This window comes from Centropristis striata, chromosome 18 (assembly GCF_030273125.1).
Source record: "Centropristis striata isolate RG_2023a ecotype Rhode Island chromosome 18, C.striata_1.0, whole genome shotgun sequence".
Lineage (NCBI taxonomy): Eukaryota > Metazoa > Chordata > Actinopteri > Perciformes > Serranidae > Centropristis > Centropristis striata.
The window spans coordinates 14,916,801-14,944,513 of NC_081534.1; the positions used below are offsets into that span (position 1 = coordinate 14,916,801).

At 39.6% G+C, this 27,713-nt stretch overlaps 1 protein-coding gene across 2 annotated transcripts in view; it reads left to right on the forward strand.

The window, feature by feature from the left end:
- esrrgb (estrogen-related receptor gamma b) overlaps positions 1-27,121 on the forward strand; it is a 104,112-nt gene extending 76,991 nt beyond the window's left edge. For both annotated transcript variants that reach the window (XM_059356169.1, XM_059356168.1), the window contains exons 4-7: positions 9,927-10,037; positions 11,000-11,161; positions 18,563-18,832; positions 22,952-27,121. In XM_059356169.1, coding sequence (XP_059212152.1) covers positions 9,927-10,037; positions 11,000-11,161; positions 18,563-18,832; positions 22,952-23,196 — 788 coding nt within the window. In that variant the 3' untranslated portion in view covers positions 23,197-27,121. The remainder of the gene's footprint in view (positions 1-9,926; positions 10,038-10,999; positions 11,162-18,562; positions 18,833-22,951) is intronic.
- The last annotated feature ends 592 nt before the right edge of the window (positions 27,122-27,713 follow it).

Consider the following 27,713-nt stretch of genomic DNA (forward strand, 5'->3'; position numbering starts at 1 on the left):
GGCTGTTCCCCTAAGACTTCCCTCTCCCCTGGGCTCTGGGTGTCTCTCTCCCTCACCCTCTCTGTCTGTCTGTCTCCCTTCCCCTCTCTCTTGCCTGGCGTATTGATCCGCTAAATGCTTTCCGAACATCCCACCTCACTTCCTGCATGTGTTGTTTCTCCTCCAGAGAGAGACCTTTGGGAGTACAGAGGGAAAATCTAACCGATAGATTTTCTTTTTCTCTTTTTTTTACAAAGGAAAGAGGGGTTTTTTTTCCTGTTTGTTTTTTTGCATTTGTGTTTTTAGCTAGGAGAGCTTTTCCACACTGGTGCATGGAGCCTCACTCATAGTTATGTTTTTGTTCCAGTATTATATTACCTAGTCTTAAATCACCAGACTAAAATTAGTCTTTCTGGCTAACTCCAAAATATTTTCAGAAATGTTATAAATTTGCGCTGCCCCTGACAAATAAAGTAATACACTAATTTAACTAAACCAACCTATCTATATTTAGACATGTAAAATAAAAGTATATCGTAATATATACTGACTTTTGTCTGACACACCAAATATATTTAAAAAAAATAAGTCCCCCGCACAATGCCAACAATGGTTGCGTGAATCTGAAATGTAGATTTTTTTATTTTTTTATATATTTTTTAATTTAGTTTGTAAAACCACAGAGAACAGCAAGAATGTGGGCTGTATCCAAAGATTTATAAAATCAAATGGTGGTTAAACTGTTGAAATGATCACCATTCTTTTAAAATCAAAGATAGAATACTTTCCATTCACCGTGTTAGATTGGTCCTCTGTAACATCACTGTCTCATGGCAACTTCTCCTTTTAGACGTGTACACTGACATATAATGCATATCATGTTTTTGCTTAAATTATTTGATGACTGCTTTTTTTATTGTGGCAGTTGGCTCAGCAGCCAACGGTTGAAAGGTTAATTCACCCTAAGTGAGCCTGAGCTGAGCTACTGGATTAGCTCCAGTAATCTCACTCAACCATGGTCTGTGGCGGCAGTGTGGCCAATTTGGCGACTTTCTTGCTCGAATTAGCGACTTTTCAGAGCCTCTTGGTGACCCTATCACTAAAAAACGACTAGCAGTATTATTTTTTTTACTTATTTAGACCATCAGGGTTTCATATATTGTAATTCACTCAAGTTATGATGCTGTACAGAAGCTTTTACTGCACAAACAACTCATGTAAGTGGTGCAGGTACCTTTAAAACCCTTCATCAAACAAAATATAGTTTAGTTGACAAATGTTCAGTAGGACACTAATATCCCTCCACAATAGTAGGACCAATATAAGACTCCACAAAGTACAACAATGTTTCCCAGTTTGAAGACAGATTAAACCAAATTTAGTTCTGGAGTTCAGCCCATTGTCATCCATACTGATTGTGTGATATATTTCCTAACAAACAAAGGAATGTTGGTCTTAGACTCATTTCAGAGACACACAGTTATAATTTTCCTAAAATAAACCCTGGTCATACAGTTTTGTCGTGTTCTGCCAGCACCAAACACAACTCATAATAGCAGCCAGCAGCAGTTAACTACAATCTGTGCTGGTAACACAAGATTGTATGTCAGGGCTCTTGGTTCTCTGCCACTAATACAGCTTCACTATGTACTGACGTAGCTGTGTTTGTTCATCTCAGAATGAAGGGTCATCCATTGTATTGCCATTACAACACTATTTATACATGCGCCCACTCTTGATGTCTTCATCCCGGCCCAAATATCTCACGCCGAGGCTTTGACTCTCAGCCAGAAAAAACAAAGTTGCTTCAGAAATAAAGCTGAAACTATTAGCGCTTGCTTAGAGAAAAAACGGCGGGGTATTGTCTGTGGCGGGCCGAGCTAAGCCGTTGATGTGGACGGTCAGTTTGTGTGTGTGAGAGGGGGAATCTGTAGCCTCCACCGCCTGCTGCTCCTGAGATGCGGCATCACAGCCACCGCGACATGTGGCACAGTAGGTGATTCTCTGAAAGTGATGGCATTCAATTAAAAGGAAAAAGGACATTTAATCGTGCCATAGTGCCGTGGCGTGGCCTCTTGCAGACGTGGGGGGGCTTTGATCATGGAACCAGTGGGGGGACAGTGGCTTGCCCTACTTCATGTAATGAGATCACTATGTAACAAGTGGCCAAGGGCTGGTCATGGAAAAGGAATAATCACATAGTGTAATATGAATGCAGATGTCATAAGCAAACTAGAGATCTGCACATTACCACCACATGTTGACTGTAAAGCTCTTTTTCTATTTTAAAGGACCCATATTGTAAAAAGTGAGTGTGGCTTTTTTTAATTATTAATATAAAGCAGGTTCTGGTGCTATATAGTGTTGTGAAAAAAATGAAAATGCTCAATCCACAGAGTTATGTACACAGCCCGTATTCAGAAACTGTGCCTTAAAATAAGTCGTCAGGATTTCTGTAAGGTTGTGATGTCACAACTATACTACAAAACTACTGTTACAGTCATTCCCCGGCTGCAATGACAGCGCAGAGACACAGAGTGCAGATCATAAATGTATTATAGAACTGGAAAGGTGCTGTAGCTCTGTTTTACAGCCATTTTTCCCAGTGGCCACTTACAATATTGCAGTGCAAAATCCTTCTGTGGGCCAAAAAGCGTTTTTAAAAAAATATATTTTTGATCCATTGAGGTTTTATAGTTTATAGTTAAGTGATTTAAAGTCTACGAGCGGATCCAGAACTTGTGGGCGGGGCCAAAAGAAGAAACACTACTGTATATATTCTTAAGGCCACATGACACTGAAGTAAACCTTGGGAAAAAAACGATCAATCAGAGCAAACTAGGTTATTAAGTCTCTGGGCTTAAAGACAGGCGCTAAAATGGGACGATGTGTAAAACATGGAGAGAAAAAAACAGAATGCATCAAATTCAAAATATTCAGAATATATACTTTACAAAGAACAAGTTTTACATTAAATATCTTGTCTTTGTACTGTATTCAATTGAATGTAGGTCGAAAAGGATTTTCAAATCATTGTTACATGTTTTGATTACGTTTTACACAACGTCCAAACTTTTTGGGTGTTTAGAAACACAAAATATGAACCTGAAAATAAGCATAATATGTTCCCCCTTTAAAATCTTCTATATTACAGATACGGAAAAAAATACTGATCAAAATTCTGCTCATAACTGTACATAATTCAAAACCAGTTTTATTATGTTGCACACATTTCATATCTTTTTCATTTTTATTGTATTTTTATTTTTTTCTATTCTGTATTTATGTCATTGTCATTTTTCACTCTTTATATATTTATTGTATGCAACACCAAAGCCAGTTCCTTGTAAATGAAAACTCACTCAGCAATCAACCTGATTCTGAAGAAATGTTTCTCACTGCAAAAGATGTTGAGAGAACTTATGATCAGTCATTCTAAAAGTGTCTAATATTTCCATCAGGAGCCTCTAAGCTCCGCTCTAAGCATGCCATCCTGAATTATAAAGTGCCAGCTGCCGCAGTTATAGACCAGCGCCATTGGTGGGCGGGGGAAGCCCCTCCTCCCTGTAACACCTGCCGCTAATCAGCCCACTTCAGTCCTCGAGCCTGGTTTAGTGGCTTCAGGTGTGTTTGGAGTCCAGTGTCGGTCCAAAAACAACAACTCTTCTATTCTGAAGGAGCAGCTCACACACTTAGGAAGAGAAAAAATAGTCAAAGTGATGAGGGTTTAAGAATATATTAGGCCTTTATGCTTGTTTTCTGTGTTGGGGCACTTTAGTTTGGAAGTTAGTGACCATTCTTTTTATCTTGTGTATTCAAATCGTGGAAAATCCTTGAGACTCCTGGAATAAATATTATAAGTGACAGGCTTCTTTCCAGATCCGGCTTTACAGGCGTCTGTTTGAGGAAGCCAGCCTCGCTCAGTGACCCCTTAAATGTCCAGCTGAGGCTGATAAAAGGTCACAGGTCCAATGGAAAAATTCTCACGTAATTACAACTCGCGGAAGGTATGGTGTCAGTCACTTCTGCCAGGAGTCAGTGCCTGCAGCTAATAGCAGCGTTAATAACCACATAGCATTACTGTATGGTGCTAAATGATGCAAGAATTTTCAGCACTGAATTTGCATTTTTTTTTACTTTGGGATTTGAGTCACTACTGGTATTTTCTGCTAAATATGGAAGGTTTATTTTTAGTTTTCTGTAGCTTTACTGCTGCAACTAATCCTGCATGTGCTTTATATCAAGTAATCACATCATCATGTTAGCAAGTTAGCATGTTTAAAAAGTGTGTCCTAATGAAATATAAGTGTACATCCTCTGCAGGCTGACTGAATTTGTCATAAATTTATATTTTTAGCAATTTCACACACAAAAAAACAATCCTTTGCTTTTCTGAAGTGCTGGTTGCTGGTTTTAGTGTCCGCTCAGTGTTTCTGTGGTGTATTCTTTGCTTGTGGGGATTTTCTGACACCGCTGTAATGTGGTGGATAAATACAAGCTGCCAGACTATTTTGGCAACCTACACCGCTGTCTCGCCCTCGCCCCGACCACAGATAGGGATCAGCAGTCTTTCCTGAGCAAACGTGGCTACCCGGGTAACGTTACAGCCTTATTTTCCTCCAGCCACATACACAAAAGATTAGTAAAGCCATATCCAATATCACAGACTGTCAGGTCCCTTTCCAATCAATAGGCTTAGATCAGAAACCAATCTATACACTAAGATTACATCATCAAAATAAAGATATATGAAAAGTCTATACTGTATGGGTGCCTTTAAAGTCTTAGCCGATAGTGGATCTGATTCAGTTTTGCCTCTACGACGGTGTATTCAAGGCATGTAAAGACAGAATGCCCTTTGACCCCTTGCCACTCGATTTTTTTCTTGTACCGCAAACTTGTCTATCTAACAGCACATGTATGGGGCCGTGTTTGCTTTTTAGGGTGTCAGAGTAGCTGGCAGACTGCAGCTGAGAGTCAGCGCCCACCCAGAGGCTCCGCGCTGGCCTGTCCACACTGTCTGGCAGGTGATAGATCAGACATGGAGGCTAACACGTGTTCCTCTGAAGAAGAGGGATTTAGCGAAGTGCTGACCACTTTACAACCCTCTGACATACACACACACACACACACACACACACACACACACACACATTCACGTACACACATGCCAAATGTATATCACGCCTGACAAGTGACATGGGACTGGACCTTGAGGTCCATGTTTCCTGCTGGCACTCTTCTTCCTCTGTGTCTTTTTTTCTCTTTCACCCACTCCGACACACAACAATTTGTGTGAACACCACAAACTCGAACGCCTGCTACGCCAAAACACACCAGGGATCCTAAATCGACCCGGTCATCTCCAGCCGCGCAGATGTTTTCGATTACAGGCACATTTGTGGTCAGCGCGGCTCTGTAATACACAGTAATACCCCTTGCGGACACGCCGGCTCAGATTTATGAAAAGTGTAAAACATGATAAAGAGAGCGTTGCCAGCGTGCGCAGTTATGGGAGAACAACTCCTGCTTTGTCTTGTCAGCCCATTGGGGGGTTAGAGCAGGTGGGACGCCATCCTGATACACCCCCCTCCTCCTCTTGTCCCGTACTCATTTTCCTCTACCCTCCCTCTCTCTTTCTCTCTCTCTCTCTCGCAATCAAACAAAGGCTGTTCGATGTCTTTAGCTCTTTGCTTGCAGACTCGGTCCTCAGAAGTAGCTCTGGAAGGGCAAGGTCCCTGTGCCTTGTAAAGGGTGAGCGGCTGCGTAGGAGGGGGCGCACGCTGCATCCCTCTGATTTTTCCCAGCTAAAATAGGGAGCTCCTAATCTCCCTTTGGCAGCGGTAGCCAGCCAGCCAATTCTGACACATTCTCTAGAAAGAAGCGCCTCCGACAGGTGAGCGGCTGAAAATAGTTGCGTGAGATACACACACGCACATGTTCATATAGTCACACAGGAGCTTGATACACACTGTGTGAGCCGCATGTAGATCTGTGGGATGAAGTCTGTACAGGAGCTTCTTCTGCATATTATGAATGTAATAACGTAATAATTTATGTTTGGGACTTTTCAAATGTCTTTATCGGTTTTAAAAATAGGGATATAGTTATTTATTTAGTTATATAGTTTTTTCCTTATCTTTTTTAACTTTTTGCTTTTATTACATTAATTTATTACCGTTCTTTCCACATTTTGGTTGTTTATTATTTTATGATGTATTTCTATATTATATCTATCCAGTGTGCATTTGAGGACACAGGAGTCATGCAGTTTGTCTGTGAATATGAGGGTTTTAACAACAGCAGTGTGTAACATGCTGAAATTTAATTAACAACTTACACTTAGTGGGTATTTTATAGAGTGATTCAAGTAACTTAAAGATAAGTTAATTAATTGATTATAATTTCCCTACCTTTTTTTTTTCCTGGCAGCAAAGAGAAGATCCACTCAGATCATGATATAAAGAAAATGTACTTACAATTAACAGAATAAATAAAATATGACTTGTCCAAGCAATTATAACAATTTAGCATTTTTTTGTTTTGTTTTTTTTACATTTATTTTGGTGTTTGTGTTGGTTTGAATTAATTGTCCCTAATGTGAAAATACATTTTAAATAAATTAAAAATGAAACCTAAAATCCTGGCTACAAACCTGGCTGTATTATTTTTAATTCTTATTTATTTTTCTTTTTATGTGGCAACATTGGCAACTACTCTGTGAAAGTGAATAGGGATCCGAATAAAGAATACATAATAAACACTAAAAAAGAATGAAATAAATCCACATGACACATACATGCACACAGTGGCCGCCACATAAAGGAAACACAGCCGCTTCAGTGGGGAATGTGCTTTAAGGTTGCACCAGTCAATAAAGATATTGAATGTGAAAGGGAAGCCGGGGTCAGGTGGCCGTAAAGATTGCTCCTATGCAAACATGCCTCATCGTCTTTCCACACACACATGCATGTGTACACACACAAACTGTCAGCCAGTATCTCTGTGTCTCAGGCTGTCTAAGTTATGAGCATACTGTACTGTACTGTATGATCTTACCGAGCTCATAATGTTCAGCACACACACATTTCCCACCTCCCTGCTCCCCATAGCCTCACCCCCCACATCCATACTTTGGCTGCCACACTTTATGAAGCGCCAGCAACCGTAAAAAATGGATCTGGATGCTTTTAAGATGATCTGTGGCCCCCATGTCACAGGCTCTCTCACTACAGAGACACGAGCCCTCCTCTGGACCCGATTGTCTTGAAGCACTGAGCTGCTGTGGTTTTGGGCCTGAGGTGTGGAATGTGGTGCTGACGATGACACTAAACCCCCCCTCCCTCAACGGCCCTCTACAAGGGGCCTCATCCAGCTGTCTTGTTGTGGTCAGATTCTCAGTACTGTGCCGTATCACATGGGGAGGAGATAATCCCGCACTGGTCGGATCAGGCGCTGGCTGGGACAGACAGGGCTGTCAGGGAGGGAGATGTACACCCGATGCTGAAAAGGAGACAGACGGAAGGGAAAGTGAGAGAAAGAAAAACAGAGATCTGGCAGAAAACTGATACATTCAGCCAAAAACAGCAGCTTGTTCTGTCTTATTCCCCAACCCTCCCGTTCTTCCACATTATCTAACTCTTTTTCTCTGCCCTCCTGCCTTGGGTCTCTGCCGTTTGCAACGTCGCTAAGCTGTAAACTGAAACTGGTTAGCGCTGAGCTCTTAATTCTTGTCAGCGTCTATTAATTATGGGCCAGTTGGATGTTCCAGTTCAAACAGCCCCCGCGGATCTTGGAATTCTAACTCCGGCTGTTTGGTCACTTGTCGCTTGTCACAGCCACATGACCCTGCAGCCTGCAGCAGGGAAAGCTGTGTGTGTGTGTGTGTGTGTGTGTGTGTGTGTGTGTGTGTGTGTGTGTGTGTGTGTGTGTGTGTGCGTGTGCGTGTGCGTGTGAGGGTGGTAGATGTGAGGGACGAAAGCAACAACAACTTGATGTCAGTCTGACATGTCCATAGCACGTGAATTTAGAGTATACACCTGCTTAAAGATTCATTTTGGGGTTTTTTGAGGTGGAGTGTATGAGGCACTTATCCACAGTCAGTGTATGACCTACAGTAGATGGTGGTCACTGGTTTGGAAGCAGGCAGGAGTACCGACACAGAAGCTAAGTGATGTACTGCTGTTGAAGGGAGCAGCACTTAAAAAAAATCAATATCAGTTCAAAGCTTTGATATATTTTTGAATGTTTTCAACTATTTACCTTACCAAGAAACAGCCTTGTTTAGTAGCGTTCTGCTATGCTATGTTCTAAAGCCACCAGACTCCATTGACAAAAACTGTAATTTTACCTCACAGAACAAGAGAGTTGCGGGTCTACTCCTGCCTCAATGAGTTAATTTGTTTGTATTATTGTGTAACCTTGGTGTATTAAAGGGCTAGTTAGTAGTCACCGAAATCACACAACACAAAAAACTTACCAATCGAGGCAGTGGAACAGCAGCCCAATAACTGCTATGAAGTAAAATTACTGGTTTTGTCAATGGAGTCTGGTGGCTTTGGCGAGAGCGCAGAACAGCTTCAGTTCCCACCACTGAAATTTAAACAGGGCTGTCTGACGGTAAGATAAAGCCATGAAAATATTCTTAATATAGCGTACACTGTTTTTTTGTAGATGAGACCTTTTTTAAGCGTCTAAAACACATTTTGCTGCTGCCCCTGTCCACAGCAGTACATTACTTAGCTTCGGTGTCGGTACTCCTGTGTGCTTCTCCAAAGTGGTGGCGCTCCAACTGCCATCTACTGTACGTAACACACTGACTATGGATTTGTACCCCATGGAACCCAACTTCAATAAATCCAAAGTATCCCTTTAATATGTTTTTGCAGTACACAAGCTTGTTGTTGTGAAAGCCTTTACTAACTGCAGATCATTTTATTAGGCCTATGTGTGTCATTAAATAGAGAGAAGCTATTGAATTGATTTAATATCTGGAGTACGTCCGCACAGTTTCCTGAAGCACAATTTATAATTTTAAATTTACCTTAACCAAGAGTAATGGTCGGAACAACTACTAAAGCTCCATCTATCGTAAACCCAGTTCCTTGCTGCCTAACTGACTAATTAAAACCGCATCCACATGTGTTCAAAGAACAAGAAGTCTATTTGCAAGCCTTATTGATTACTTTAAGGCGTACAAATGGAAAGCTGTGTTAGGAGAGGGGCTCTCGATTTAGCTTCAATCTGCCAGGCATAAAATGATCTCACTGTGTTTGCTGGGAAGAATGAGCTCCCTCTGGGCACGGTGGGTAATTAGGTTAGTGGATAGTCGGTGTCAGGAAATTGAAAGACCATCCTAATCGGATTCTTTTGTTTCCAGGGGAATCAAAGGAATTTATACGAGTCACTGTGAAAATCTCACACGACTCAATTCCACTTGACCATGTAAAATCTGTTTGCTCTCCCTCAGTGCTCAAACAACTTTTAATACAAGGGTGTAAATCCAGCACATAAGGTGCATCTGATGTAGCCTGTGTCCTCTGAGATGGCTTTCAAGATAATCCCTGATATGTCAGTTTGTATACTAACTAGATACTTACACTCTTACCATCTGCAGAGAGGTGGTATTGAACTCAGTTAAAAGGTCAAAAATACAGGGAACAAACGATAAAATTGTTCAAATTAAAGTTACTAAATTATTATATAGGCTAATTTAAAATGCTTGAAATAAACTATAATGGGAACATTTATGGGCAAAGCTCTATACAGAAATCATCCTCAGTTTCATAATAAAAGTTAAAACACTGAAATCTTTGAAAGAGATGTATGACTCAGCAAAATATACAAGGATACTGTCATTAGTAGTAGTAGATGTAATTGCGTAAAATTGGCTTTCAAAGTTTCTTTGTTTAGCTGCCTTTTTAATTCCTGTATGTTGTGTTTTGCAGGTGTACGTCTGGACCGGGTGAGAGGGGGGAGACAGAAGTACAAACGGAGGTTGGACGCAGAGAACAGCGCCTACCTCGGCCTCAGCATCCCCCCTCCAGCCAAAAAGCCATGTGAGTCACAGTTTGATTTCCTTGTTAGTGTTTCAATCGCAATCAGTTGAATGTTGCAGATTTGGTCAGCTACATTTTGATTTTATATCAAAGCAGTAATTTCACAATTTGGGACATTTATAGAAAAGTTATTGCAATTAGAAATGTATTCATTCAAAATCCACCATCAGATTTTACTACATCATTGTTTTGGCCAAAAGAATTCCTGACAATATTGCGTTATCTTTAGACATATTTAGTTCCAATATTTTATTGTAATGCATCTTAACTAATACATAAACTTATATGTAATGGTGCATTTCTGTCCGTTTTCTATTTCTGCTTAGTCTTGAAACTATGCAATATGCAATCTTTTTGTGCTTTTTTAGAATGACTGTCTTCTAACTTCTAGCCTAAATACTTACTGACTTTGTGTTTATTGTGTGTTTTTTTTATTGTGTCTCTTTTTTGTGAAATCAATTACTCTTAAAATGTCAGTGTAGGCAGGTAAAGAGAGATTCTGTAACCATAACTGTACAAAAGTGTATAAAAAGGGACAAATACACTTTATGGATATTTAAAAAAAGCAACCCGATAAATTGAAGGCTGATAAATTAACATTTAAGAGACACTGGATTATTTACACAATGTTGTAATATGTGTATTATTAATATGATATTCAAAATCCTAAGTATTTTACAACACGACTTTAATGCTTAGTTTTTTTAGCAGATTTTCACTGTCATAGGACTCAGTTATGCTGTTGCCAGATTCATCTTCAGCTCACCTGCGCATTTTTTTATTCTCACATGTTAGACTATTTTTTAATTAGCACTTTCCAAATAAATTATTCATTTGTTGTAATTTTCTGGGCCCCAGTGTAATCCAGCCTGTTTTTTGTTGTGTTTTTTTTACTCTAAATGCTGTCACAACACATCTCTCATCCCTCCATTCCTGCATCCGTTTCTCTCCTCTTCTTTCAGTGACGAAGACCGTTTCCCATCTGTTGGTGGTGGAGCCAGAGAAGATCTATGCCATGCCTGACCCCACCATGCCCGACGGAGACATCAAGGCCCTGACCACGCTGTGCGACTTGGCCGACCGCGAACTGGTGGTCATCATCGGCTGGGCAAAACATATCCCAGGTACAGAGTCGTGACTGCTGAAGAATGACTGGGTTGTATAGGGATCCTATTCATTTCTCATTTCAATGATTTCAAGCACTATTTTTAGCCTCTTGTCCTGGTTTGGTTTGGTAAAAAATCAATAGTCCTTTTTTTTTTTTTTTTTAATTGTCATGAAAGAAATAGATCTAGTGTAATCTGAATAGTTTTGGTTCATGAACTTAAAAAAATATATATATTTCTAATGTAGTAATTGGTTATTTTTAATGACTGGATTTAGGAAAGGTGATATGCTGTTGGTAGAACAAGGCAGCAAACCCACATTTGTACTTTAATTTGCTGGAACGATACAGTATGAGATTACTGAAGTAGTTCACTGACTGTTGCACACACATAAACACCCACCCCCAACCACCACCACCACCACCCCACACACACATGCAGAGACACACACAGGATAATTAACATCTGCTACTCATCTGCACCTAAGGGAGAAGCTAGTCCCATATTCTAAAATCTAATCAATAAAGAGCAGCTGAAACCTTTGATTTGACTGTGTAGGGTGGGAGAGTCTGGGGGGGAGGCGGGATCCGCCCTGTGTCAATGTATTCCATTTCAATCCCAGACTTAAAGAAAGCAATCCTCTTACTTACTTAAGGAGACTACACAGTAAAATTGATTTATTTTGGGAAGTACTGATGGATTTCCCCAGCCCTTGTTGATGAATTCTTAAATAAGACTTGTTATGCAAATGTTGTAAAATCTTCTTTTCTTTTTATCTGTATCAGTTGAAACAGACACAGTGTGTTTAAAGGAAGCACAGGTTGGACTAGGTAAGAAACAGCATTGTCTAAGTAGATTCATCTCATTGATCCAATCAAGTGTAGTGTGTACAAAGGGGCCAATTCAACATTTAGGACACAGTGTAGCACTGCAGTAAACAATTGTTTTATCTACCAATTATTTTCTCAACAAATCTATCTAATACACAATCTCTCTGAGCACAAAGACACATCTTTAAATGCCTGGATTTGTCCCAACAACAGCACAAAAAAGATACATGTATTTAATTTAAAATGATATCAAACAAAGAGAAATCTTCACGTTTCAGAATGTGGGGCCAAAGAGTGCTCATTGTTTTTGCTTGAAAAACTATTGAAACAATTAATCAGTTTTCAAAATCATGTAAGTGTTGGGGAGTTTGCATTTTAAATGTCATTGGATACAGATTACTAATTAACCTATTAAAATGTATTAAGAAATGTAACTATTTTAATTACTTCATCAAAGTAATGTGACTTGTTCTACAGTTCATTACTTTTGGCAAAATATAGAGCTAAAATATGTCTTTAACATATTTAAATAACATGGTGGGTGTGAGGTATTTTTTTTAAGTGACTGCAGTTAGATTAACGGTTTCCTGAGGTTTGATTTTTGACCATTTGTTGACAGCAATATTCATCGTTGGTAAACAAGTTTATCACTGATCAGTAATGTTAGAGCCTTATTTTAGTAGAGACAACTCTTCGTGAGCCATCTTACTCTTGATGGTGCTTCACTTAAATTAAGTAACTGGCCTGAGAAATATGCCTAAAGAAAACATTACTGTATGGCAAATAGATGCAAAGCAACAGAGTAAGTGTTAGATTCTACATATAATTACTGAAAAAAATATAAATATGTTTAGATGTAACCTCTTTGGGGCCAACAACAATTTACTCAGTACCTGTAATTTAATTAGATATTTTTTTCTCAGTAGCTGTACATGTATCTTGTAATTGAATTACGTAATGTTGTTACATGTAACTAGTTACTCCCCAACACAGACAACCAGACAACTAAAAATACAAATTTTAATTTCTTCACTTATTTCTGGGCTGGGACGACACTAACCAGCTGCTCAGCTCTCTGATCTGTCCATGTTAGCCCTAATCACTGATTAGTCATCAGATTTATGTTTTAGACCTTAATGAATGTAATTTGGAGTTGTTAAAGGTGTGTTGATACCAAACCTGCCCTGGGAACCTCAGACAATTGACTTCACAAAGACACGGGGAGCTGTTTGGTCTGATTGGGATGTTTGGCTTTGGAGGGACGTTGGGGTCCGAAGCAAGGGTGGGAAGATGCTTCAACAGGGACAAAGAGAAGTATTTTTCCCTCACCACTTTTTCCTGAAAAATATAACTAGCTTTTTTAAAAATTCAGCTTTAAATTCAAGTATATTGGACCCACAATCAAATTCAATTTAATCATCACTACAGTGGTGAAGAAATTCCCTGTCATACTTTGGTCACTTGGACCTCAATCTGTTACATTTTCTATGCATAACTATTGATCCTGTATGCTATGTAGATCTAAATCCAGACCTGACAGAGTTATTAAAGGACCATGTGACACTCTGGGGACATTTTACCCGGGGCCACCGGGTCAGGGTGTCACCAAGTAACGATTAAGACAAAAGGGGTCCCTACAGTTTAACAGTCCACTCCCACCATTACACTCATAGCCCAGTGAGCAAATGGCCTTAACGATGAGGTAATAAGAGTCATTACTGCAGATCGCTCCATTAATGTAAAAGTCCTTCAACATCCAGATGTGGAAACCTGCAAGGAAACATACAGCGTTGGATAGGTTTTCTCTTACATGTTGTCATATAAATATTTGTGGGCAACTTGTATGCTTTTATAGCTTAAATATGAAAGCAAATATTTGTAGCCAATATAAATTAGAATCTTTAAAATTAAACACATTTTGCCTATAAAAAGAACAGCTAGGAGACGTGGTTTCTCGTGCATTTGAGAAGAAGACTGTAACTTCACGAGGCCGCCACTGATCGGACGTTACGCACGCTGTCATGAAATGGAAACAGAATCGCAGCACGGTTGTCAGGAGGTCAGAGGTGGCCGCTAATTTGTGCAGCTGTTAACACACACACACACACCATCTCAGACATGCAACAGTACAACATGCGTAGATTTATATTCCATGCAACAGCATTCAGCACCCTCTGGTATTTAGCGTTCATTCACCTCAGCTTCGCTTTCTTCCTCTTTCCTTCTCTTTTTCTCTGACACTCACTCACACAAACTCTCTGCCATCATATCTTTCACACACACTCTCTGGCTTCCTTGTTCTCTTGTTCCCCTGGCTCTCCCCCCTCCTACTCCTGCGGCTCATATAGGGCCCTCTAGTCTCATTATTACCTCTGTCTTTTTATTAGGCCCATTAGGGCTCTTAGGAGGCCTGTAATGATACTAAATGAATAGAGAGTGAACTGCTGTCTGTTTTAGACCTAGCTCTCAATGACAGCTTCAAGCTTCACTGCCAACCACTCAGTCTCTTCATTGTACTGAATAGGGATTCAATTACTTATCTGATCTGTACCTGTACTGTACTGTTGCATAGGCAGAGCACTCTACTTCTCTGTGAACAATCACTAACATCCCACAATATGCTGAGGATTGGTCCCTTATAGACATAAACAAATGGTGTGCTGTTAAATTATGTGGCTCAGTATGATCTGTATCATCGCAGGGTGTTACATGCAGATTTGCAGTCATAGGAAGAAGAATTAATCCCAAATTTGAGTCACTATCACTTAATCTAGTGTTACAAAAGCAAAATGGACTTCATGATGGTGGTTAGGTTTAGGGAACAAAAATACTTTGGATAAGGTTGAGGGAAGATCTGGATTTTGGTCAGATCTTAATAAACATCATGACTGATCAGGTTTTGGTTGTTTTTCAATATTTAACCAAGATAATGATCCTTCCTATACTGTACCCAAGAGCTATGAGTGCTTTAACGCAATAATAAAAGTTTAATCATGTGTTAGCTGCATTCAACAGACAACTTTTTTGCAATTTGGCAAATATGTTAATTAACATTTACCAAGAAAATGTCATCCAAATGACACTACATTTCTTTTGAAATGTATTTGCTGCAAATTTGTAATTGAATGTTAGCCCGTCAGGTTAATTATTGGTTTCTAAAGGGCGTTATCAACTGGTGGGGACAAAAATGCCTCTGAGTCGACCTACAATCACTCAGAGTATTGAAACATGATGTAGCACTGAGTGACACATGTAACTTGGGGCGGTGCTTGGTAGAGAACGGCGGCATGGCCACAAACCTTCTCAAATTATGGTCACAAAAATATGTTTCTGAAAACATTTGAGGCAAGAAAAAGGAAACGCAGTAACAGATTATTAACTCATATTTGATCAGCACTGCCTCATTTGACAGTTTGACCTGAATTTCATGTGTTGTGCTGGATGTTAGTAATTTTATAAAACCCGGCCCATATCAGATGAGCTGTTGTGATTGGCCGGGCAGGGTGGAAATCTGTCTGAGCAGGAGGGGGACCGGAGGCTTCTGCCAGAAAAAAAAAAAAAATTAATAAAACATGTGCTTGTCAAAGACTTCCGTGGATTCGAGGTGAATTCGAATTACATTTCTATAGGGGAAACAATGAAGTGTACTGTTAATACAAAAAAAACCCCACAATCTTACTAAAATGCATAATTTATGTTAAAACAGCATGTATACAATAACGAAATGGAGCTAAAATCCAACCCACAGGCTTGATAATAATGGGCTCTCCTCCCAGAAACAGCCACAGCTAGCTTTAGCTAAAGCTTCATTTACTTAACCTGCTTTGTCTTTCTTTGAAAATGATACATTGAATCACTAATTTGGTAATTCAGTTTGTTAAGTAGGCAAAATAAGACATTTGTTACTGCTAAGTTAAGCTAGTTTAGCTAAAAGGGACGTAGCTTAGTTTAGGATAGTGTCAGTAACAACCATCTAAACTTTTGACTCAAATTAATTCACATTTAGATTTATGAACTGTAGATTGATTTTCATTTTGATTTCATCCAAAGGCAAAGTGCTGTAACTACATGTTTTAGGTATTCTGTGCATTTTTTTTGCAGTGAAATAAACCTTTTTAAAATATACAAAATGAAGACATTACAACCTTTCTGTGTGTCATGCAGTTTGCCTTCCAGCCTGTAATCTTAAAACTCTCTTTTCTTAATTTCTCCTTTACTGCGCTCTGCCTTTAAAGGGCAGAATAGTAGATAATTCCTTTTGATACAGTGCAGTGGAAACCCTTGTCTCTGTTCAAGCTTTTTGTCATCACAAGGGAAGAAAACTGCAGAGACAGAGACAAAGACATTCCCCGGTTTGTTCAATATTGTGTCATGTTTGGTCAAACGGCAGTAAATCAGTAGGGTGAAATATTGATATTTCATCAGGGGGAATCACCCTCCACAGCGACACTTAACTCAGCCACCTCCGGGCGACACACCTGAAGCTCCGGGGCGACCCCCAGGGAGCCAGGAAGTCACTCCATCGCTTCAGTAAATTGAGTGGAAAGAAGAAAAAAAAACACACACACACACACACAGGCTAGAAGAAAGAAAAGAATGATGAAGTAAAGGAGGAGACGGCTGAAGACGCCGATGCTTCTTTTACAAAATGTGGAAGGAAATGTTAGCGGAAATAGCAACATAAAACAGACTTAGAAATGAATTTTTGGTGAACCAAATGCAAAGTTTAATGTATTAAACATGCATTATTTTTGTCTGGATCGCTCCTTTACATCAGTTTTTCTAACAAACTTTGTCTCATGGGATTAAGCCATTAATTTTCTTGTCTTTTGGGGATGCAGAGTAAATTCATAGATTCCTGATGCAGCATACAGTATCCAGTGATCCCGTAGTCCCTCCACCCCCCCACTAAACGTGTACCGGATGTCCTCCATCAACTGTCTGTTTGTCAGATCTGAGGCTTGGATCGATCCCCCTTTCGCATTTGGTGGACTGATTACAATCTACTAATCAATGACACCCCCAGCGCTCTTTTCTCTCTCCCTCATTCTCTCTCTGCCCGTCGTTTCTCTATTTGCTTGATAAGAACCATCGGGAGTACCTCTTTTACGTCAACCTGCCCCATTCCCATCCATACAACCTCAGATTTAAGTAAGCAGAGTGGTGGGTTCAAGGCCCTGGTCAATACCCCCAATCACCTTCCTATTCACTATAGAGTAGAGAAAGGTATTGTGGCACTTGAGGTCCTTTCAGATGTCCGTCTGTTTGATGTGGTTTGTGTGAATGTTGGAGAGGAGAGTTGATGGGTCGACCTCAAGATCTTGAGTGGATTGTTCCCCTGAGTTCAGAAGGTTTAACACGGGAGACAACATGAATTAAGAAGGTGAAATGTTCATTTAATGTCACCTTTGTGGGATGAAAAATAATTTCCCATCATACAGTTTGGTTATTCTGTATTGGTAATAACAAATGCAACTCTTTTACAGTTTCAGTAATAATGGTTTTCACTGACATAAACCAGTGGCAAGAGATTAACACATTCTTATACCTTAAAGTAGCAATCATTGTTTAAAATGTAATTAATTAACAGTTGCAGTTTGGTTATGTTTAAGCACCAAAACTATTTACTTAGGTTTAGGAAAAGATCATGGTTTGGATTATAATAAGCTTGTTGTTTATGTAAATTAACTAACTTAAGTACAAAAGTTAACCTGTTACATCACAAGTACGATTACAAATAATATTGCAAGTTAAGTAGACCTACATCATATGTAACGTACTGTAAGTGAAGTGCTTGATTGTGTGGACTTTGTCGCTCTTTATAAAACTCTACCTGACTCATAAATGTAATAATCAGATGTAATAAGCTGCTTACAAATTACCTATGAAGTTGTTCTTGGGGGACAACAATGCGGATATAAGTTATAAACCAAACGCTACACTTCCTAATTCAACGCTTAAATGCCTTATTTCCCACAAGTTCTCCAGCATCAGAGTTTTACAGCGTATTTGATGGATAACTTCACATTATGACGGATTGTGACACAAACCAGGTATAATTATAAAATGACTGAAGCCACTTTCATTTCAGCCCATTAATTTGGTCAGTTTTTACATCCAGAATGAATTGTTTCTGTTATAGAGAAGAATTATTTTGTATTCTCTCTTCTGTGCCATGACAAGAATAAGAGGTGGCTAGGTTTAAGAGTGGATTTGTCCTCACTAAGCGCTGTCTCATGTGCTTATGTGGTGGTTTGCAGAGGGCTGACTGTCGACAGTTGATGGTTGAAGCAGCCCTGGCTCATGTTTCAAAGGCCTCCATACTTGACTGATTTATATTCTTCCCTTAAGCCTCCACATACAGTCATCGGCCTCTGTTTCAAGTTGACTTCTCCGGGGATTATACAGGGTTGTATACACAGCCCATAAAACATATTGAGGACTTGAGTCCGACAATTACAGTACGGTGAGGTTAATGGGTTGGTTTCATGATTTGTCATGTGGTTTTACAGTGTGAGTGAAGCAAAAACCCACAAAGCAAATCTCCTCCCCCCCCAAAAAAATGTTTCAATTCTTTTCATTTTTGCAGGTTTTTCCACTCTCTCACTGGCAGACCAGATGAGTCTACTGCAGAGTGCCTGGATGGAGATCCTGGTGCTGAGCATCGTGTTTCGCTCGCTGCCCTGCGAGGACGAGATTGTGTACGCGGAGGACTACGTGGTGGACGAGGAGCAGGCGAGGATCTCAGGCCTGCTGGACCTGCACGTCGCCATCCTGCCACTGGTCCGACGTTACAAGAAGCTGCGCATGGAGAAGGAGGAGTTTGTCACGCTCAAAGCCATCGCCCTCGCCAACTCAGGTAGAGTTCATCTCCTCAATCCTACTGTTGCTCACAAACAGACAAACATTGTTCAAACCCACAGAACTTTATTTTAAACTATTGTGGAGACACCAGAGTTCGCAAATGAAGGGAAGAAGAACGTAAATTTAAGAATAATTAAACCACATTATATGATTTATGAGAATAAAACGAGAGAGATATCTCAACACTAATCTAACATATATTTCCTGGCCTGCACAAAAAAACATAATTTCTCAAAATAAATAAATTGGAGATATCTGTTTTTGCAAATTCACCCTTCAAATATACCAAACAAATGAAAAAATCAACTTAGAGTCCACTTAAGGACACTGGTGATTGTGTTCTGTGTAAAACCAAAAGTTTACGTTTTAAGAAAATACGTGACTAAACTTCCGTGGGATTCCGTGACCTACATAAAACTACCTCACTTCTAGGAGTTACGGCCTTTTTTTTTAACTAATCTTTTGTAACACCTTATCATGCACTTTTTTTCTTAACCTTAAGCAAGTAGTTTTGTTGCCTAACCCTAACAAAACTGAAACAGTTTCACAATGTTAACAGCATGTTTAATTTTGAAAATGCTCCTGTGGGCCGTAATTGCGGATAGGAACAAACAACCTATGTGGACGAATTGTTCTGAGAACTTGCTGTTCATTGTTCTATTTTATTTTTTAAAATAACATATATCCTCCAAATATTCACCACCTCAAAAAAATAATCTGCAATGTACTCACCCAACCCTACCATAGCATTCAAATGTTACTTTAGAATTCAAATATCAACTTTATGAATGATACTTCAAACTTTTCAATACAGCCCTAATAGAGACAATGTAAACTTTATATGGCATCAATGAAAAGTTGAAACAAAATAAATGTTTAATAATACATTTAAAAATACCATATGATAAAATTATGTATTTAAAGCTGTAATCAAGAACTTGTGTTTTTATCATACATTTTACTCAGTAGCTAAATATTGTGTATTTTGATGTCATAAGCTTAACAGAAAGGTACATCTCTATGTTAAATCTTAAATAAATCTAGATAGTTGACATTTAATTAAATCAAACAAAGAAATAAAACAAAAAAATGTGAAGTGATTGTCTATATCTGGTGTGCCGATCACTTCCGCGCTGAAGGATTCCTGATAAGAGGGGACAAAAAGGTCAGGAGCATGGTTGTTTAATTCACCACTCCCTATGTGTGTGTGAGACTGTGTGTGCATCTATATTTTAATTTGTGTGCACATGCGTGCGTGTGTGTGTGAGAGACTGTCACATTGCGCTCTCATTCTCTCCATCTCCATAACAGTGGCTGCCAGCGCGCCACAGCCGAGGGAGATATATTTAGCATTTCATTAGGAAAACAGGGGCTGTCAATAAAATGTGTTAAGTGGAGTGGAATGAGCGTTGGGGAGCGACGGGCCTCGTTTGTTCCAATGTGAAGATGCTGCGCCCGTATCGACAGTTTGCTTTTCATGAGGCCGGGCCTGTCCCCCCACTAATCAATGCCTGTTAGGAGTCTTTTCTCCTGCCTGACTGAAAAATGAAAAATGCTGAGCCCAGAGCTTTAGTCTTCTGATGACAAACTCTCCATGGGAGAGTGGAGAGAGGGGAGGATAAATGGGAGGGGAGAGCTGGAGGGTAGCGGGGAGGGGAGGGGGGAGGGGGGGTGATGGAAAGACAGGGATGTAAAGGTAAGGGAGAAGTGTGAGAGAGGAAGGCAGGGGTTGAGAGGGAGGCTCAGGGAGGGCGAAAGGGCAGCTTCGGCTCGTTTGAACACAGTCTCGGAGAGCTTCGGCTCCGAGGGTCCTGTGGGTGTGACAGCTGTGGAAATTCATGGCCATTGATTTTGTAATTAGCGGAGTATCGACGGGATTGACGCCAGGCTGCTGACGGATTACATGGAAATTGTTTCTTCAAAGTTAGTTTTGCATTCCGCCCCTAACCTCCTTCAACACACATGCGAAAACCCACCCGGTGCATTTACACACACTGACACACATTTGAAAACATATTCTTTCTTTCCCTCTCCCCTCTCTCTCTCTCTCTCTCTCTCTCTCTCTCTCTCTCTCTCTCTCTCTGCTTCGCACACACACATATGCTCGCACAGCCAAACGAGGATCAGATCAGTATTAACATGAAGGTTTCAAATGAAGAGAGCTGGAACACATGTGCGGTCCACATAGCCTAGTTAATTTCCCAAGATAGAAACGCAATTTACACAGAAGGCGACTGGTAAAAGAGACTTAATCAGTCAGTTAGGAACATAATTAGCCTTGTACTTTCCTTTTTTCTGCCTCATTTACATGTTTATACACGGTCTTACTTCACTCCACAACTTTCATGACACATAGCAGAGCCGATCTAATTCACTCACACACTTCAATCAGTGGCCACGTTGGGTTTAGCCTCAGTAATACAGTGTGTTTAGGATGAGACGAGTCGCTCTTATTCTGTTAGATAAACCAAGATGAATTGCTCCAATTCAATTATAATACGGAATTGAATTCGCATTTTGTCGTGCACAATTGTATCTATCAGTTAATGAATTGTGGATGTGATACATACACAGATTAGACCCAACACTGTATGTCTGAAAGCAAACCACTGCTTGTCCATTAAAACTCTCTCTGTCAGCTTGTCCTTTGGAGGACAAGCCTGTTTTTTTTCCCCCTGACTTGTAGACTTATACATAGAGAGCAGTTTTTAATAAGTCTCAACTGGTTTTATTTTAGAGCCTATACATAAGGGGGCCAACTGCTCTTTCTTATGGAAATGAAGGCCATCTGCCGCCATCATTCAGCTGAACGATATCCTAGTAATGCAGCCATCTGAATTCATTAGCAGGGGGGATGTATGTGGTCCATGATACCAAAAGAAATGAATCTTTTTTCCTGTCCCACCGTATATTTATACAGACCTACAGTACCTCTCCCTTTCTCTCTCCCTAGAGTCCCGGCCACGCATAGGCATTTATTTAAGGAGCGTCATTAACTACTACCAAGAGAAAACCTCTCTCCAAAATTGCATGTTTGCAAAGACAGGCTGCAGAATTTAAAGCTGGCTGATGCTGCTGCAAAACACAAAGTTGCTGTTGTGTTTGTCATACTGGAGATCAATGGAAAGTTTCTGTTCTTTAATATTAATATTAACATTTTTTTTGTTTAGCTCTTTTCAAACTTGGAGCACAGAGTGGCTTTTCATAGACAAAATAAAAATAACAAATACAGAACTCAAAAAGAGCAAATCAAAGCACACAGTTAATAGACCATATAGAAGAAATTTGTTAAACTATTGAAATAAACTTAATATCAGGTGGATTTCACAACACAGCTGTATTATATAAACCATGGACATATTATGAGACAATGAATCCCTGGGCTTGTAGTTGTTGTTGTTTTTTCTCTTTTGGTCGTTTTTCAGTCTCGTTGTAGTTACTTTGTGCTCTTTGTGGTTGTTTTCCCCTTTTCCATAGTGAGTGTGAGTCTCTATGTAGTTCTTTTGATCTTTATGTAGACATTTTCTGTTTCTTTGTGGTCATTTTTAGTCTCTTCGTGGTCAGAATTTGTCTCTTGAAGTTACCTTTTGTAGGGGCACACAAGGACATTTTGGGCCCCTGGGCCCCAGTAGGCATATACCCATCTATCCATTTATTATCCTCAACTACTTATCCGAACTTGGGTCACGGGGGGCTGGAGCCAATCCCAGTTGACATTAGGCAAGAGGCAGGGTACACACTGGACAGGGAATCTGTAAAAACTGTAAAAAAAATAATAATAATAATAATATTAATACATTTAAAAAAAAGTGTGCAGAACAGTGGCAGCTGGAAGACTTACAAAGCTGAGGTGACACTACAGCAAACATCCCATCACCCTTTGACCTTAACCTGGTAGGCCTAATAAAGCGTATCTGGGAGGCCTTTTTGAACAGTAGGGAGTCAAAACTTCACTGATTTATTCTGGCGGCTGGCAATATAAAACCCTGTAAGTCAACAGAAAGATTTTTTTTTTCTTTTCAGATTTGTCACTCAAGACGTCGCCTTAAAGTATGAATGAATAAAATCTTTTCTTTCTTCCTTCCATCCCTCCCCACCACCCTTCTCGCTCCAGACTCCATGCACATAGAGAATATTGAGGCGGTCCAGAGGCTCCAGGATTCTCTCCACGAGGCTCTGCAGGACTTTGAGGGCTCCCAGCATCCAGAGGACCCTCGACGGGCAGGCAAGCTGTTAATGACCCTGCCTCTGCTCCGTCAGACCGCGACCAAGGCCGTTCAGCACTTCTACAGCATCAAAATGCAGGGCAAAGTCCCCATGCACAAACTATTCCTCGAGATGTTGGAGGCCAAGGCTTGACACCTGGGCCAGATGTTTGACAGACAGCTGCATCACCCAATGGGAGACGAGGGACAGCCCATAAAAAATAGAGGTGGTGTGCCAATTGACAGTGAAAGGATGGACTACTGAGTCATTTTAACACTTTTAAATGGTAATAAAGATAAAAGAAAAGGGGACTTGAAATGGTTTTAAAAAGGGTGAATATCAACACATGGGATCATGATGATGTATATAAAGTTGTTGTGTACAGAAATCAGGCAACCGAGGTCTTGTTATAACTAGAGGCCCATTGCTCTATATCACCTGAAGCTTCTGTGAATTTGTTTCTTATTTTCATCTCAAACTGGAAGTGTGTTAATATAAATGTCCTGAAGAACTGTTCGGCTACGTAGCCACATTACGTGTTTCTTTCTTTCATATTTTCTAATCTCAGTTGTTAAAGCAATAGTCTCTAACTGGTCTACATATAATATGTGTACTGTATATTGTGTGAAATTGCACTGGGCGGGAGGGGAGGGGAGAATTGTTAGACATATTCTTATATTCGTCATCAAAGAAAGCGGTGTGCCCGCCATGGGTCTGTAAGATTCTCGATTTCCTCGTGATATATTTACCTCGTAGTAGTTTCATTGACTCAGCGGTTAACTTGGTGCTTACAGAAGGACAATGGTTGGCTGGTGATCATAGTTCACAAAAAGTTTGCACTAAGCATCTATGAATAACGTGGCAATAATGGGTATTGTACTAGCGAGCTCTGTCGGGTAGTTTCTGAGTCTCGGTCAGTGGTTTTTGCTTATAGACACTAAACTCCCTCCTCACTCTTCACTTCTCTCTGTGTTCAGTGTCGTACACAAATATTGGCAACTAAACATACTGTGAAAAAAAAACACATGATAAGCTATATTCTGTGCTGAGAATTTAAAACTGTATGGCTTGTTAAAATATTTTTTACTTAAATACAGGTGCAATAACGGCAACATCTATGCAATTTAATGCAATCTAAAACACTCTGTAATGCAACCTGATAGCCCTGCAATAAATACTACCTTTGTGAAGTATATAATGTTGTTTGTGTCACATAGGTGCTGATTCAACTCTCATTTATGAGTCATTTGAGTGCCGTATTAGATTGCAATATATTGTATAGGTTTTGCTTTTCCTTGTATCAACACCCCTTAGTTGAGGTTGTCTGCTCAAACAACAAGTGTCACTATATTGATAGCATTAGATCAACAACATTAGTTTGATTTTAGTCATGTGTGATACCAAAGTCTGCACGCTAGCTTCATGCATCTGAACAATTTTTACTATCTTGTGCTTTTTTCCTGGTGTGGACTAAATATTAAATATTACAACCTATCCTCCTATTTCTTGTCGTCGGGCAGCAAATCTAGCGAGTGTTTCGTAAATCTAGGATAACCATCTAGACACAACCGTGAAAGTCTTGTTTGTTCGACCAGTCCACTCCAACATCCTCCCTGTGCGAACTTTGTCACTCTTTATACCAAATCACCTGACTTCCTCCTTCATTACGGCTCTTATAGTGCATCACTTTTCGTAGGTAAAAGTACGAACAGTGAATGAAAACAGCCTGGATATTGTGATTCTGAGAGAGGACACTTTGAAATTTTGACTAACAGAATAAGATTACGTTTTGATTTCAAAATAAAGTTCTCATCTCTTCAAGAATGGCTTTGGCAATACTGAGCTTATCTTCTGCGCTTTTATGACAATTGCCAAAAATTGCACAGTGAAAAAAAATAAATTCATTATAGAAATCAAAAATGTTGATGCCTCAGTTTTCATTTTAAAGGCAAACTGTGCAGGAATTGTGGCTTACTGTTTGTAAACACAACATTGAAACAAAAGCAAACCCCAGATTGGCTCTCGTTTCTCGTTTGCCGTTTTGACTCGATATATTTGCATTTTTTCTGCAATGTGTCTGCTATTTTCATACCTTCATGGTGACGCACAGGAACAAAATATACAGGCAGAGGGCAAAATCTTGCCGAGCATACCTTGAAAACAGCCCTCTGAACTGGACTCAAATTGTTAGGTGATGAGAGATTCCCAACCCCACTATTAAAACAATTTGGGAGGAACACTAGAAAAGATTACAAGAGGTTTGAATGTTCTTGTGCAACAATATACTGACACTTGTTTCTGAGAATAACTTGAATTCCAAACTCAAAAAACTCAATAATAATGACCTAATATATCAGACCTTCTGATTAAGGCTCACTGTGTCTTTGACAATTATTTTTGTTTTAATCGAGGTGCTATTAATTCAGACAGGCACTATATGTTCATTTCTACAAACACTGACACAAACTAAGAGAATAAATCTGTATACTCCAGAAGTGATAGTAGACTTTTATAAGGTGATATCTATAAAATTGTAAACCAGTTGCCAAACTATTCAAAGAAAGCAATCCGAAAAATATATCAAAAGATCAAAAAAATAAAATAAGCTGCTGTTAGGATTTTAGCGAGACAGAAATTGTCCTTTATGAACACTTTAAAGTGTCTTTAAAGTGCCATTAGCTTCTGCCCAAACAAGAAGAGTTTCTACACTTGATCCCCACAGGAACAGACGCTATTGACTCACTGTAATGTAATGCATAGATAATTATAACCCAATACAGTAGAGAATACAATTCCCATGATGCACTTCCCCAAATGTGTAACCAGCTAATCCATCCCTGATTGAAATGAGGGATGTTCACCGCTGTACAGTAGCAAACCAAAGCGTAGTGTCTTCGAATACTTTAAAATTAAAAAAGTGATAAAACTGCATTTTGAGCCAGTGGACATGGATGTTATTTACAGTGTATTATTAGTGGTTTCATTCTGATTTTCATCCAGCTGTGCACTCATTCTTTTTGAGCATCCTACCATGGTGATAACTGCTATAACTGTTATGTTGTGTTTAATCGATATATATGTATTGATTAAACATCTTTGTTGATATGAGACGCTGTGTGAAGTCTCGCCCTGTAACTAAGAGATGAAACTACCATTAAAAAAGTGATGTTTCTCACATTACCATAGTTAAAGGAGAGTGTTAATGAGTAACGTTTTGGCCCAAAAACTTGACCAAAACGTGCAAAGTGATGACCTTCTCTCCTCTGTGCACTTTGAAGACAGATAATTGTTTCCCAACTTTCCCTTCTTCTCAAATTAATACAAGAAAATAAAAAGAAAAATGCTTAATTTATTTTCAGACTTCTAAAAGCGGTTCTACTTACATCCAATTAATTCTAATTGTCTCCTAAGCTGAAATTCTCAATAGAAATGGAGCAATTAAATTTCTGCTTTGGCTCTACCTTGGGGACGAGAGACGTTTTATTTCGGTTGACGGCGGGGAGGGTTTGTCTAAACCTTTACAAAGGCGATTTCATGGGTGTCTGTAATAGTTTCATAACAGAGCGATCACTGGGCTATGCAAGGCAAATATGGCCACCTATGTTCCTTGTGTTGTGGAGCATCAGAGAGACATTTAGTTGTGCTTTGTTTACAACGTGAACATACTACTGTACAGTGCTGTACGCTGCAAATGTATTGTGCATATTTCACCATACTATACTGTAGCTGCTGTGCATTGATATAACTATGATCATTTGTTTAATTTAATGGATTTCTCATGATGTATCAGCACACATTTAGAGCCCACCTGAACAGCTGTGTAATATAAATCACTGTATTGAGTCATGTGGGATTGTTATATTTGGTCTAAGGTGGGATTTTCTTTTGTGTCTTTGTATCTTTCAGTGCTGAAACACGCTCTGTGTTATCATCGTTTTTGGTTATCAGCACAGCAGGACGTATAGCGAGTGAAGTAGTCTATACCTCAATTCATATTTTGAAAATTACACTGGATTTGGAAACGGGCCATGGCATCCTCCTGGGAATCAGTGGCACAGAAATAAAGTGACATCACTGACTGGGTATTAAAAAAAATGTAGATGAACCTGCTGCAATTGGGGAACACATTCCTCGGAGGAGAAAGCTGCTTATTCGCTGTTCCATTTGCGGACTTATCTTATCTCCGTGCACTCTGAGATGACGAGATTTACATAAAACATGGAGGAACCTCCCTGGCCGTTCTGGTCCGCGGTGTATAAAGGACCCTGGCTACGTGTATGTACCGTAGACATGTGATTACCCAAGAGGTTTACTCCCCTCAAAAGCAATATGTTAGCAATTGTGATATATGAATCAAGTTAAAAGGGAGCTTTGGTTCATTTTAATTATAAACGTACCCTATCTATGCTTGGAAAGGGACAGGGTAACTATGCACACACAGTCCTGGGGAGACAAAGGGAAAAACAATGTGAAAATGTTGGGATGAAGAAGCAAAAAGCCAACCGCAGCTGGGTTTCACTGGACACTATTGTGTGGCATTTTCTTGTGTTTTGTTTGTTGTGTTCATGCCTAATGTACCCATGTGTAAATATATGCTTTTTTTGGAGTGGGTCAGATCTAACAGTGCACTGAATGTACAGTGACAATAAAATCACATGGTTTATGTAACA